Genomic DNA, 15,821 nt, shown 5'->3' on the forward strand with positions numbered 1-15,821 from the left:
GAATCTAAAAAATCCAAACTCATTGCACAGAGATTCAACTTGTGGTTACCAGAGAAGGTGTAGGAGAGGGAGAACTGGGTGAAGATGATCAAAAGGTACAATTTAGTTATATCTATTCATAACTACAAAAACTTATATTACCTTTACAACCAATTTCATCATCTCCTGTAATGCAATCCACCTCACCATTGCACTTATGCTGTTTTGGAATACAAACACCCGATTTACAAAGGAAACTTCTACCGTGGCACCCTATGCAAACATAAATAGAAGAGTTTTGGTTTTCTTTTTTTATTCTTAAAATTGAATGAGATGGAATCTTGATTCAAACACATTAATTCTACAAAGACATTTTTAAACAGTTGGGAAAATGTATACTTTTTTAGTCAACAAAAAGTTCTTTTTTAGTTAGAAGGATGCATTTTGGGGGATTTAAAGGCTAAATTGATCTCTACCTTTACAGCACAGCTCATCACTTCGGTCTCCACAGTCATTGACACCATCACAGGCCTTATTCTGAGGAATGAGTTTCCCATTCACACACTGAAAGGAGTCATTTGTTGAAGAAACTGTAAAGTAAGAATTGTCTTTGTGAAATTTTTTTGTGGAGTTGTGGGTGACATGCTACTTACATTTTTGGAATAATGGGGACTTGAAGATAAAGTCAGGCATCAAATAAAAATAAATATAAAATGTATCAGTAGCATGAACATAGTCTATATTGTTAATAAGGAAAATAAATACCAAAACTGGCATATGAAGACCCTGCCGTTATCTCTGAAAACCAGTACTTCCTGTGTAGGTCTGTATTTGCTGAGATTGGGGCAAGGGTTCAGGAATCAGGAGCACTTGCTGATACTGGCGAACATTAGTCCTTGTCCTTTCTTTTCATGCTACTACATTCATCCTCACCTTCACCACAAGACTTACTTGGGTAGTGACATTTACATTTTGGTGGTACATTTTTAGCACCATTAAAGGCTTTGGCCTTTAACACCATATACTAGTGTACGACTCAAATATTCCAATGTCAGGATGAAGGAGAAAGAGTGGCCTGGACATTGAAACATGGATGTGGTCACAAATATTTTAAAGGAATGTGTATTGGCTGAACGTCTCAAAGGAGATCCTGAGGTTTCTTCTGATGTTTGATGGACTTGTGCTTGCTGTGTTAACCTTAATTCAGATGTTCAAGGAAGCAAAGTGGAGTCAAGCAACTCTGCTTCCCATATAGAAACTTGGACAGAATGAATATTTGAGTGGCAAAAAGGTACAACAAGGGAAGAACACCAATTTAGGTTCATTCCAAAACATGATTTTGCCTCAGTGACTGGCGACTGGGTATCCATCATTTGTTTGTTTCTTACAGGCTTGGTTTGAAATAAATAACCTTGAAGAAAGGAAAAACATCAGGCAAAACACTCTACCAACCTGCATTCTGTGTGTAACACACCACACCAGCTACACCCCGGTTACTGTTAGTTTTTCTCTTAGTAAAAGTACATTCAGTCAAGCTGGACTCGAATCCTTGACAATGCACCTGCAGACATTCAGTGGCACTAGTATGGAGATCTTCAGGAAAATGAAAGCTTCCTTGAATATCATGAGCTCCTCTGCAAATAGAATAAATGAAACATTAGGGTAAAGTAATGAATACTTTGCATTTATAACCTTACTGTAGCAGCGGTTCTCAACCTGTGGGTCGCGACCCCTTTGGCGGTCGAACGAACCATTCACAGGGGTCGCCTAAGACCATCCTGCATATCAGATATTTACATTACGATTCATAACAGTAGCAACATTACAGTTATGAAGTAGCAACGAAAATAATTTTATGGTTGGGTCACAACATGAGGAACTGTATTTAAAGGGCCAGAAGGCTGAGAACAACTGCTAGAGGAAAGGGAATAGAGTTTTCTCTACATATGAGAAATAGCTTGGACAAGATGCGTAAAAGCATCAGTATCTTCACCTATAAATGGGAATATAACTATCTCACCAAGTTTTGTAAAGATTAACTATAAAAATCCACTTAAACTGACTAGCCAGGTTTCTAAACATGGCAAGCACTCAGCAAAAGCTGGTTTCCTCTCCTGTTTCTTGTTAAGGAGGGTGGCTTCTTCTTCCTCACCCTTGATGTTCCTTCCAACTTGAATTGTGCCATTCTTGACCTCTCTCCATCTTTCAATTCCTCTGCACTCCAGGAAAGGGAATGGATTCATTTGATCAGGGAATTTTGTTGGAAATATAAATCAGGCAAGGTGAGCCCAGCTTTTCCATTTGGGGGGCAGGCCGGGTGGGCCTTTTTGCCTGCCCCATGCTGGAAGGCTTACCGTGTTGGCCCCATTTGTTGCCTAGGATTTGGGAGGTTAAATTGGTTTAATTTTAGCAGGTCCATTTTGCCTTTACACTAAGCTACACAATTAATCGTTAACAGTATTAAGGTGATATTTTGGCATCTATATGCCATTTCTTGGACTTCTCAATTTGTTCAAAACTTGTGTGGGCAGGAGGCTATATATCCCAGAGGTGATGATTTACAGTGAACTATTCCAGGACAGTCAACTGCTCTCTACTTCTCTTTAGAAGCAGATGAGAAAAATGGATATAAAAAAAAAAGTTGAGCAGCCTGGCTAGTGTGGTTCAGTGGTTGAGCATTGACCTATGAACCAGGAGGTCATAGCTCAAATGCCGCTCAGGGCACATGCCAGGGTTGTGCCCAGGTTGCGGGCTCGATACCTAGTACGGGGCATGCAGGAGGCAGCTGATCAATGATTCTCTCTCATTGTTGATGTTTCTATCTCTCTCTCCCTCTCCCTTCCTCTCTGAAATCAATAAAAATATATTTTAAAAAAAGATACTTCAGGCAAATACTAGCATAAACAAAACTAAAGCAGCAATGGCAATATAAATATCAGATAAATTAGCATGAAAGGCAAAACAAAGAGAAGAAGGCGGGTATTTTTAATTGTTTAAGATCCACAATGAGGTAACAGTAGTCATGAAACTGTGCCAAACAGCATCAAAATATGAGAACAAATGGGAGCTCTTTGGGGTAACCTGACAGGTGAATAATTTGAAAAAGCTTTCAACCTAAAACTATCTGAAAATATTAGATAAACTGTAATAAACGTCTACAATGAGCTCTCAAGGAAGTGAGGGAAATACCCACTGGCTCAAATCAGAGAAGTTTGACAGTGAGCTTATGCAAAATATGATAAGAACAAAATAGTGAGAGATCAAAGACTAAGTAGGTTGAATCACAGGTTGTGGGTCACAAACTGTTGAAAATCACAAATACCCTGTGACTCAATTTAATGATAAGAAACTCTCATTGAGGAATGATTAACAGATACAGTTGAGGAGGAAGAAAATGGAATCCAGACTTACAGAGTGAGATGCAAGAAGTCACAAAAACCAAGAAGTTGGTAAAATCAAGTCAATCTGAGTAAGCACTGACTGAACAACAATAATAATAATTGCTTATTCTATGATGATAGCAATTAACTTCAAGGACATATTAAAATAAGGTGGAACTAAATACTGGAAACTTGATAGGGTAATGCTATTCTTTTTATTATTCCCGAAGAAGGTGAGGCCTTGCTAAGTCAAGGATTCACAGTGTTAATGTAAAGATAGACACTGAAGGAATAGAAATAGAATGTATAATTTCCAAATCACATGGAGGAAAAAGGGGGAAGATTAAAAAAGCAACAACTTTATTAACCTAATAGATGTTAGTAAAAGAAGAAACAAGAGCACAGAAAAGGCAGGATAAATAATAAGCCCAAAATAGGATAAGAAAAATAAATTTAATAATGTAAATAATCACAACAGTGTAAATGGACTCTTCAGATAGTGATTGTCATGTTCTGTTAAAAAAATCTAGATATATGCTGTTTGTAAGGGACATACTTAAAATATAAAGACACAGAAAACTTGTAAGTGGGAAATGATTTGAAAAAGGCAGTTAACAAGCCTGCTTATTCTAATGAATAACATATCCTATATAATAAAAGCCTAATATGCAAATTGACCAAATGGCAGAAAGACCAGTGGAACAATTGGTTGCTATGATGCACACTGACTACCAGGGGGCAGATGCTCAACACGGGAGCTGCCCTCAGCCCACAGGACCCAGGCCAGCCAAGGCGGGTGCCAGAGGGGCCCCCAATCACCCCACCGGTCGCCCTGCAGAAGAAGGTGACCAGCGAGGGTGGTGGGGGGTGGGGCCGGCAAGCAGGTGGTGCCAGGCTGGCCAAGGTGGGTGCCAGCGGGGCCCCCCCATCACCTCACCAGGCACCCCACAGATGGGCCCTGATCTCCAGCCAGGCCTAGGGACCCTACTTTGCATGAATTTCGTGCACCAGGCCTCTAGTCTATTATATAGAACCCTGCACATGAAGTATTTAAAATATATTTAGCACAAATCAAGTCTCAACAAATATTTAAACAATTGTCATTAGATAGAGACATTCTCTGACTACAATATAATTAAATAGAAAATCAATAACAAAAAGCTAACTAAAAGCAAACTATTCATTAGGAAAGGAAAATAACTTCTAAATTATGCATGGGTCGGAGATTAAATCATATTGAAAATTAGAAAATATTTTGAACTCAACAATAAGTAAAATACAACTATGGAGGCCAATGGCATGCAGATGAAACACTAGTTAGGGCAAAATGTGTACCTTAAATGCCTATTTTAGAAAAAAGGAAACATTGAAAATTGATGAGTTAAATATTTAACTCAAGGAATCAGAAAAATTACATACAGAAAAGAGGATAGAGCCAAACATAATAGCAGCAAAAGTTAATGACATTGAAAATAAAGAAACATGGGACAATTTACAAATATAAAAATAAAAAAACATTAATCAAATAGACAAATCTATGCAAAGTTGATCAAGAAAAAAAAGGAAGAATGCATAAATAAATAATATTAAGTATGAAAAGTAGACACCAAATAGATGAGGAGAGACAGACAGTAATAAATGTTTGCAACTCTCCAAAACAGCAAAGAATTTCTATCCAGATACTTTAACAAACTTCCAGTTGCTCTGTGCTCAGCAGTGTTCTAAGAGCTAGTCCATTATGAGCACATTTAATCCGTCTAACAATGCTGGATTGAGGCAGGCAGTTCATATTCTCGGGTTGCATATGAGGAAGTTGTGTCAGGTAATCAAAAAACAAATAGTTGGAACAAGAAAATCAACTCTGAGAAAATCCCCTGACACAGGCACTCACTGTTGGAATCCAAGGTCGAAGCAGGCCACATTGGCCTGCGTTATGCTCCAGCTGTCATTACATATGAACATTTTCTCATCTTGGTCTACAAGTTTTACTTCAACAATTCCCTCTGAATCTCTATTGCCGTGCTTCAAGGAAATGTTAAATTGTCCTAAAATAAAACCAAAAGAATGTGCAACGTTTAGGCATTCACTTTTCTCCTCTGGATTAAAAGCCTTTAAAATAACAAAATACATAATTTCAAATTAACTTTAAACACCATGAAGATTTGACAAGGAATGGTAAGCAATTATTTTATGAGGGCTTCTTATGTGTCACTGGCTGTGCTACACAGTTCTTTAGAATATTACAAAATCCCCACATCAATCCTATGAAGATTAGGCCGATTTATCCCCATTTTTATACACGAGGAACCTAAGTTCCTCCATTTTTATACATGAAGTTAACTTATTTACTCAAGTAGTGAAGTCAGGAGTCTGAACCTACTATGTCAGCGATTTTCAACTGGTGTGCTGCAAGAATTTGTTAAACATGCAATATCTGACTATTTAGTCAGGGGCACTGACCTCTTTTCCCTTAGTCAAATAAAAAAAGTGACCACAGCCAACACAACGGCTGTCTGGTGTGAATGAGTCAAAAATATAGCTATTTTTTCTGTCAGATAGGCAAAAATTTTATTTTTTTGTGTGCCGCAGAATTTCATAATTAGTTCATGTGTGCCATGAGATGGAAAGAGTTGAAAAATCACTGTACTAAATTGAGCTCACGCCAGAGTCCATGCTCTTAAAAGTACACCAAACAAATAATGAAAATGTAAGCCAGGTTTGTGAACTCTCATATATTTAAGGTCTTTAATGGTTCAAGAGAACAAAAGTCTGACACTGACAAAATAATCTCTACTATTGCTTTCCTGATTTCCAAAAATAGTAGAGATGGGCTCAAATAATGAGCTTTATTCCTCCTTTTCCACAGTACTTCAGCACCTTAACTCAGCACCACAAAAATATCTAGGTGACTGCAAACTGGTGTATATCATGATGCCTTTAAAGAGAATGTTTTCTTGTGTGGCTGTAAGAAGGTGGTCTAGTGATATATATATATATATTTTGCATGTAGCTGTCCAGTTTTCCAAACACCATTTATTGAATAGACTATATTTAGTCCATTGTATGTTTTTGCCTCCTTTGTCAAATATGAATTGACTATAAAGGTGTGGATTTATTTCTGGGCTCTCTATTCTGTTCCATTGATCTATATGTCTGTTTTTATACCAGTACCATGCTGTTTTGATTACTATGGCCTTATAGTATAGTTTGATATCAGGTAGCGTGATTCTTCCAATTTATTCTTCTTTATCAAGATTGGTGTTGCTATTTAGGATCTTTTGTGGGTCCATATAAATTTTTGAAATATTTGTTCTAGTTCTGTGAAATACACCATTGGTATCTTGATAGGAATTGTGTTGAATCTGTAGATGGCTTTGGGTAGAATGGACATTTTAATGATGCTAATTCTTCCTACCCATGAACACATTTTGCGACAGCATGGATGGACCTAGAGAACATTATGCTAAGTGAAATAAGCCAGTCGGAAAAAGACAAGTACCATATGATTTCACGCATATGTGGAATTTAATGAACACACTGAACTACCAAGCGAAATAGAGACAGACTCACAGAGAGCAGGCAGACAGGAATTACTATGATTCACATCTCGCAGATGTGGAAGCTGGGGCCCAGAGACGTCACATAATTGGGGCTTGGAGGGGTTTGTAGTTAAATCTGACTGACAGTGAGATTCCTAATCTTAATTACTCCACTAATCTACATATTAGCATCCCAGCCTTCTTACCACATTAGGCACCTGGATGTAGACAAGCTCTCTGTTCTGAGGTGTCAAGTATGCGAGGTTGGAGTATGTCCTAGGTTGGGGCCAGGGGCTGGTGGGATGAATGCTGGAAGAAATGACGGGCTGGAGGTCCAGAGGGGGGCTCCATATCAGGACCAATCTCATGTAAAGACTTTTTCACTGGGTTCTGAACCAAGTCAATGACCTTTTAGGTGGGGACAATTCTGAAGGGCTGGGCAACAAAACATTGCAGGAGCATTAAGGGGAAGACTGGCCTCGAGTCCTCCGGCTATGGACCCAAGTTCTGGCTACATTCTGATTTCTTTAGTTATCACCCCAATTGTTATTGAGACTAGAGAGAATTTTGAATTGTCATCATAACATTTTGTAGGAAAAGTATTTTCTGATAGAAAGTATGGTAGACAATTTCTTTCTTTCTTTTTTTTAAACATATTTTATTGATTTTTTACAGAGAGGAAGGGAGAGGGATAGAGAATTAGAAACATCGATGAGAGAGAAACATCGATCAGCTGCCCCCTGCACACCTCCTACTGGGAATGTGCCTGCAACCAAGGTACATGCCCTTGACCTTCAGTCCGCAGGCTGACGCTCTATCCACTGAGCCAAACCGGTTAGGGCAGCAATTTCTTTCTTATAGAATAAACTAGGCTTTTCCTGCCCAGGCTGGTGTTGCTCAGTGATTAGAGTATGGGCCCGTGCACCAAAGAGTCTCAGGTTTGATTCAGGGTCAAGGGCACATAGCCTGGGTTGGAGGGATCCCCAGTCCCTCTAAGGCAGAGTGCGGGAGGCAACCAATCGATGTGTCTCTCTTACATCCGATGTTTCTCTCTCTGTCTCTCCCTTTCGCTTTCTCTAAAAATCAATGGGAAAAATATCCTTGGGTGAGAATTAACAACAACAACAAAACTAGGCTTTTCCTACCTGTTTCTGTACATGCTCCACTGTTTAAAAACTTTGCCTCTGGATAAAGACATTCGTAACTCTTTTGCTGGCAGTAAGTCTGGAAGCTTCTCCCATTGGTTGAACACACTTTGGTGCCATTCTTTGGGCACTGGTAAGGGAGTTTACAGATGCATTTCCCATTGATGCACCTCTGCCATGGATGGCAGAAGACTTTATGGCAGAAGAGATGTGTGTATTTTTCAATTAAGCACTGTCTGTCCACCAGATCCTCCTGAGATGTGTCGGATGCCAAGCTTACCTATAAAACACAAATTAAACATTGACTTAGAAACAAACCAAAGTCTTCTTTTTTGAAGATGAATAAGTGAAGAAAAGGAACAAAACAGACTCACTTACCCCATACTACAAGGGGGATGTGGTCTGGCTGTTTTTAGAATTAGAGAAGCCCAGCTTCTAGTGCAGCTTGGGCACTTACAGGTGCCCTCATGAATGTGAGTTTCCTCATCTATAAAATGGGGATGAGCTCTTCTATTTTGCAAGGTTATTACAAAGATTAGAAATATGCATATAATGCTTGACAGGTAGTAAGCATGAAATCAATGGGAGCTATTATTATCCTAAAGCCAGCATAACATTCTGCCTTTGAAGAAATCAACAAATCTCATCAGTCATGTTAAGGAGGAACAAATTTGATGCTAAATACAGTGTTACTAGTGGCCTGGTGCACGGATTTGTGCTCATTGAAAGGAAATTCATTAGAAGAAATATTTTAATATCACTATTAGCCCTTTCTCTATAATAGAAGTATCAACCAAATTAATGATCAACAATGACACACATGCAATTGGTACCAGCAAGAGCTTTATATGTATCATGTATGCACAAGTCAACTTAGCCTTTTAAATGTATAGAATAAGCTTGCTTAGTTAGACCTGCTTTCTGGTTTGGCTAAACTTCTTCCAGCCCAGTGAAGCACCCCAACTTCTCTTTCAGGTAATTGTCAGCAATACAGCAGTAAATATCAACATGAAGTAGATTATTATTGTAGATCACGCAGGGAGAACAAAGGGTAAAATATTTAACTGCAGCAGAGTTTGACTATATTCTGTGCAGTGAGAAAACCTGAAGTCATTCTCAAGTTCCACCATTTCTTACTTCTTGTCAGTCGGGTCAAGTTTCCAAACTTTCTAAATCTCCGTTTTCCAGCTAATGAAAAGAAAATAGGATTCTATTGAGTCTCCTATCTACCTACTCCAGGACTTCCGTGAGGATCAAATGAGATGAGGCACGGGAAAATGCTTCACAGACATTTGGTTAAAGTGTGAAACGTTTGCACCTGGCTATAAAGTAAGTTATGTTCCTGGGCTAAAGAAACTACAAGGAGGCTAGTCGCTAGAGAGAGGAACCCAGGTGTTGCTATGTGATGTCATTGCCTGGCGCCCACAGCCATCGTTTCTGGGCTAGGCTGGGCTGTGGGCCACATTTTGTGCCATGGGGTCTCAGCAGCGTTGACTGCGATTTGGTGGGCTGTCGCTCTGGGATGGTGATGGGGCCTGTGTCCTACATTGCTTTGTCGGCACCAGATCTGCAGTGCTGTTTCTTGTAAATGGCCAGTGCGTGTCACAACAGCTCCTCATTGAGTGTCTGCCCCCTGGTGGTCAGTACATGTCATAGTGACCGGTTGGACAGTCAGAGGGGCACTTAGCATATTAGCTTTTTATATATATAGATGGGAATGAATTGATGAGTGAAATTGATTGTTTCTATTAATAAATTCAAACCTACCTATTAAACTCCTACTGTGTGCAAAATCCTTCTCAGATGAACATGGCGTGGATTCTGTCTTCTAAGTGGAAGAGAGTCTTTCAAGGGGGGTTTTAAAAGGCCTCATGGAGGTGGGTGCAGGTGAGCAAGGGGAGGAAGAACAGGTGCTAGCAGAGGGCTGGCGCCAGCAAAGCCCAGGAGGGATGGTGCAGGCTGTATTTAGGGAATTGTGAGCAGTCCCAACTGATGGGCATGCAGTGGTGTGTGTGTGTATGTGCGCTTCAAATGGGTGGTCATTAGGAAATTGGGGAGGAAGAGGCAGCAGGAGTGAGAGTGAGAAAAGTTTGGAAAGACACTTGAGCAAGCAAAAGCAATGGGATTGGACAACTTATTGCATGTAGTGGTGGAGAATGGTTCTAGGTTTTGAGGTTGAGTGATAGTAAGGATGTATAATGACATTAATCAAAATAGATATTAAGTTAGATTAGAGCACTATGAATTTTTAAAAAAATAAAGGTTCATTTATTCTTTTAAAAAATTTGTTCTTATTGCTTTTTTTGAGAGAGAGAGAGAGAGAGAGAGAGAGAGAAAAGTAGAGAGAGAGAAACATTGATCAACTGCCTTCTGCACATCCCCTACTGAGGAGCAATGCAGGCATGTGCCATGACCAAGAATCGAATCTACTGAGCAGCACCGGTTGGGCAGTACTATGAATTTGGTTTGAGACCTGTTGAGTCTGAGGTGCCTGAAGGACATGTATCTGGAGATATTATGTAGGAAGAGATAATGTGTGTCTGAAGCTTAGAAGACGGATTATTAGCTCATTTATCAATTAATTCAATAAATGAGTTTGTAAGCATCACCCTGTGCCTCAGGCCAGGAGAATAAATGTGCTGGTCCTACCAGCACACTAACCTGGCCGAGGAAGCTCTGATCCATGTGGGCCAGCTGCCTTTAGGACAGTGTTCCAGGCCCCTGGCTGACCAGGAGACTTGGCAACATTTCCTGGAAGACCTGATGTCTGGGTTGAGTTCTGAGGGTGCTGAGGAGGAGGCTGCTGGCAGAGGGGTGGTGGGTAGGCACTCCAGGCAGGACTGGGAGAAAGAACAGTGCGCTTGAGGCTGGAGAGTAGAGTGAGAGGTGGTGGGGAGATAAGAGCAGGTCCTGAGGCAGTCACCGAGGGGCTTTAAGCTGGGAAGCAAATTTGCATTTGAGGAAAATCTTTCCGGAGATGGATCAGAGAGGGAAAAAGCCAATTAGACCTGCAGGAATCCAGAGAAATATGATGAGGGCTGGGAACAGGCCAATTGGGCCAAAAGTCAGTTGTGGAAAGCCAGTGTTCTTTCTATGCCCTAGTCACCCCCTCTAGAGATGGGTGCTCTGTCCTCTAGTCTCCCCAGCCCCCAGCAACTCGAACCCCCTCTCCTCTCAGTGCCCTCCAGCTGTGGTCACAGCAAGCTGCTGCAGAAACAAAGCAAACCATCTTTAAGTGTTATTATGAAGACAAATAAAAACCAGTCAATTAAAACCATGCAAAATTTTGTAAAAGTCGTGCAAGTCATTTTATCTAATGTGCTTTTCAATAAACTTTATTAAATAGCCATAGAAACAAGAAAATTGGACAAATAGGTCATTTAATACACTGTCTTTTGAAACACTAACCTTGAATGAAATCTACCTGTTACACACTTTTCATGGGTCCAGGTACCACTTAGTAGAGTTGAAATTTTATGGTTACTTATCTCCTACAGCAGAGACTGTCACTCTTATAGGTATCACCCTTTTATTGAAGCAGTGGTATTTTAGTTGGGTGCAAAAAGAAATCAACTTGATTTCCCCTTTATCCCTTTAGATCTTTCTGAGGTCTCATTTTTCCTTGATGTTTTGCATAGAAACTTGGACAAGTGCCATAACTTTTCAGTCACCCTTAGATTAGAGCAAAAACAAAAAGTTAAAAGATTCTTAGTCCCAGGAACAATAATATAACAACAATTACAATGCCCAGCTCCGTGTAACCATTGAAACTCTAACCTTCATCTCTGTTGAAAGCTTCTCCCTTTCTCCTCACTGAGATTCATGTTAGGGGCTGATGGGCCTGATATTCACGGAGGGAGTGGTGAAAAAACACACAAAGACAGAACATGGAGGGAAACTTACATTTAAGGTGCTGAGGATGTGGGGAAAGCCAAAGAGACTTTGCTTCCCTTGCTCAGTGTGTCTAATGTTGCAGAGAGCTTCTGAGGATGAAGACTGAGAAAAGGCCGCTGAATTTAATGAGCAAAGGTCACCAGGATCCATCAAGGCAATAGTTTTGGTTGAGTGGTAGAGGCAGAACAGAAACCAAACCTTGGTGAGTTGAGGCCAGAATGGGAAGTGAAGAAATGGAAGCAGAGTACAACCCTGCTTCAGACATGGGAGACTGAACACAGGCTTTAAAAAACAAATCTCTGCAAGTTCCAATAAAATGAGAATAAAATATTTTTTTAAGAAGACATAACCAATCATTCTAAAGAAAATGGGAGCCGAAACCGGTTTGGCTCAGTGGATAGAGCGTTGGCCTTCGGACTGAAAGGTCCCAGGTTCGATTCCGGTCAGGGGCATGTACCTGGGTTGCGGGCACATCCCCAGTAGGAGATGTGCAGGAGGCAGCTGATCGATGTTTCTCTCTCATCGATGTTTCTAGCTCTCTATCTCTCTCCCTTCCTCTCTGTAAAATATCAATAAAATATATTTTTTAAAAAAGAAAAGAAAATGGGAGAGTACTGCAGACTTCAGATGTTATCAAAATGTTGGAAGCTAGAAAGCAGATAGGTTGGTTGTAAGGGATTTAGCAGACCTGAGAAACTGAAACCCAAGCATAATAAGGGAAGGCCAAAAGAAGAAAGCAAATTCATCCCAGAAAAGCTTAGAAATAAGCTTTAATTCTAAAGGGTCTGGGTCAGTCACACGTGTCTATGAGTCCTCAATGTCCAGAGAAATAGGCTGGTGATATTTGAAGAAGTTATTAAAGGGATTCGTAAAAGCATTTGTACACTTTGCCTAAAGACAGAAATAAACTATGCCTCATGCATTTATGTATACTATCTTTCCAAAGTATGTAGATCAAGAATGTCAAACTCGAGGCCCACAGACCGCATGCGGCCTACAATGAATATTTCTGTGGCCCAGTCAATATAATGGTATGTAAGAAACGTTTTAATAAAAAATTTTAAGCTTAATTTTCACAATAGACTGTTACACATAATGATTAATAACGAACTACAACGTTTGCTAATGACTGATTACTATAATCGTGTTGCATTCATTTTTCTTAGGCGTCTTACGCACAGGTGCACCATTTCACTCCACTAATACTCGCAGCAAGTATTTTAGCAGCTAATTGCCACATCATTAGTCTTGTACTGACTTGTTTGGTGTGTACAACAGGAAATATTTCACTTTTGGAGAATAAAAAAATAGGTTTCTTTGCATTATGCTTATTAATTTGTGCAGTTATTGAGTGTCTGGTAAGTTACTGTTCAAGAAAAAATATTAATTTTTATTAAAATGTTCTATTATGTTAACAATTACTCATTTATTTCAGCCCTTGGTATTCAGCATGTCTCTACCGAAATAAACCTACTTTTCTATGATAATTGAAGCTTTTGTTTTTTTGCGGCCCACATAAACTTAAATCTTGTTTAATTGGCCCGTGTTAGCCTTTGAGTTTGACATGCTTGATGTAGATGCTATTAAGATTAGTAAGTAGCAGAATTATTTAAATCATCAGTGATTTAACTGTGTTACTTCCATCCCACAATAACAGACACTAAAATAACAACTACTATTATGTGTGTAGTTGATGGTATAAGATGGGGTGGTCGATCTAAGTGTTTTTTTAATGTTTATATTTGTTGTAAACATTAATACTGTTTACAAAATCTTATTTTACTCCACTTCCAGGCAAATGAGAAGATTACATGTTCTTCTTGAGTGTGGTGACTCGCTTTGGCTAATAAGATATAAGCTGAAGTAACCTGTATTGGTTTCAGGTTGAATCATTTAATTGCCAGTGCTCAATGACCCAGCTTTCTCTTGCCCGGCCGAGAATAGAATACTATGTGTTGCAGAGATATCATAGATTCAAAGCAGCCTAGAATGCTGGGCCAACAAATGGAAGATACTTTCCCGGGAGAGTCACTCAGACTATAGTAGACTTTGTCAGAGCAAAAATTAACTTTTGTTGTTGTTAAGCCACTGAGATTTGGGATTGGTTTTTATGCTGCATACCCTAGATAATACTGACTGATAGAGACTAGATATCTAGATACAATCTCCATAATCCCAAACCTTGAGAACCACTTGTCTAGGAAGCATGGAACCTAAATCATCCTGTGGGTGAGCTGATTGAGGCATGCCATAGAAGTTTTTCCCCCATTTTTCTTCAGTCTGGAGTTACAGACTGAAAAAGACTACCAAGTATATGGATCAGGTATTCCCAATTGACCATCTCTGTGACAATGTGGTGCATTTTCTTACAAATGCAGATTCTTTGACCCAAACAATAGACCCCTGAATCAGAATCTCTGGGAGAAGACTCTGGAATCTGTACTTTAAAACAAACTCCAAAGGCTGAAAACCATTCCTCTAGACCAGTGGTTCTCAACCTGTGGGTCGCGACCCCTTTGGGGGTCAAACGACTCTTTCACAGGGGTCACCTAAGACCATCGGAAAACACATATATAATTACATATTGTTTTTGTGATTAATCACTATGCTTTAATTACGTTGAATTTGTAACAATGAAATTGGGGGTCACCACAACATGAGGAACTGTATTAAAGGGTCGCAGCATTAGGAAGGTTGAGAACCACTGCTCTAGACCAATAATTGTCAAAGTGGCTTATATATACCCTAGAGTGTAAAGATAATCCAGTGGTTAAAATAACAGAAATTATATTAATTTATATGTCTTACTGAAAAAGTAGGAAGAAAATAATCTTTACATATATTTAAATATGGGTTGGGACTTGTCCCTGCATTCATAACATATTCATTCAATAGTTATAGAGAGCTTACTATGTGCAAGGCATTGTTCTGTATTCTGGGGCTACACGTATGAACAGCACCAGGTCAAAGAGCTTGCATTTCTAGTAGGAAATGCAGATAAAAATGAATAAAGAATAAATACAGAGTATGACATACGGTGACAAGTGCTATGTAGGGTGAGAAAGATGATGGAGAGAGAGGGGAGGATTGCTATTTCATATAGGGTTGCCAGGGAAGACTTTGGGAAGAAGTTCACCTTAGAGCAGAAACCTGAAGGTGAGTGAGCAAGCCATGCAGATGTCTAGAGATGAAGTGTCATGGTCGGAGGAAACAGCTGGGGGGAAGCTGTGTGGTGGGAGCACATGTGCAGTGTGGTGCCTTGTTGGTCTGGAGGACAGTGTGGCTGGAGGAGAGTAAGTGGCTGGAGGGAGAGCAGGAGGAGGAGGTCAGAGTACGGAGGGGCAGGCAATTGATCATGTGGAACTTTGTGGGCTACTGTAAAGACTTTGGCTTATTCTGTGCATGAAATGCAAAGCCATTGGAGGGTGTGAGCCCTCTGACATTTAGAGGTGGGGCAGATGTTGAAGAGTTAGTAGAGGAGATGGGAAGATGTGGCCAGTGCAGTAACAGACGAATAAACAGAGAAAGGTGGCACAGAGGCAAGGAGAAGGAGGGAGCCATCAGCGGCTGTGTCTAAGGCATCTTCAGTAAGATGGTGGCCTTGACAAATGTAATTCTGGTGCAATGGTGGGAACTCAAGCCTGACTGGGTTCCAGAAAGAATGGGAAAAGAGAAATTGAGCACAGGATATTTTTGAGAGTGTTGTGTAAAATGGGGTGATAATTGGAGGGGGCTATGAGGGTAAGAGAAGGTTATTTAAAAAACAAACTCCTCACCTGATATGTTTATTAATATGTAGAGAGAGAAAGGGAGAGAGAGAAGGAGGGAAAAGAGAGAGACAGAGAGAGAGCAAGCGAGCAAGAGAGAGAGAAACATTGATGTGA

The 15,821-nt window shown here is 40.0% G+C and overlaps 1 protein-coding gene across 5 annotated transcripts in view; it reads right to left on the reverse strand.

Moving 5' to 3' along the window:
- Positions 1–15,821, reverse strand: part of CFI (complement factor I) — a 52,177-nt gene that overhangs the window by 20,590 nt on the left and 15,766 nt on the right. For all 5 annotated transcript variants that reach the window (XM_070390648.1, XM_070390679.1, XM_070390669.1 and 2 more), the window contains 5 exons: positions 8,044–8,323; positions 5,251–5,404; positions 1,432–1,613; positions 456–569; positions 142–252 (listed from right to left, as the gene is read on the reverse strand). In XM_070390648.1, the coding sequence (XP_070246749.1) occupies positions 142–252; positions 456–569; positions 1,432–1,613; positions 5,251–5,404; positions 8,044–8,323 (841 nt within the window). The remainder of the gene's footprint in view (positions 1–141; positions 253–455; positions 570–1,431; positions 1,614–5,250; positions 5,405–8,043; positions 8,324–15,821) is intronic.

Source organism: Myotis yumanensis, unplaced genomic scaffold (assembly GCF_028538775.1).
Source record: "Myotis yumanensis isolate MYYU_CA2020_CCGP unplaced genomic scaffold, mMyoYum1.0.hap1 SCAF_1, whole genome shotgun sequence".
NCBI lineage: Eukaryota > Metazoa > Chordata > Mammalia > Chiroptera > Vespertilionidae > Myotis > Myotis yumanensis.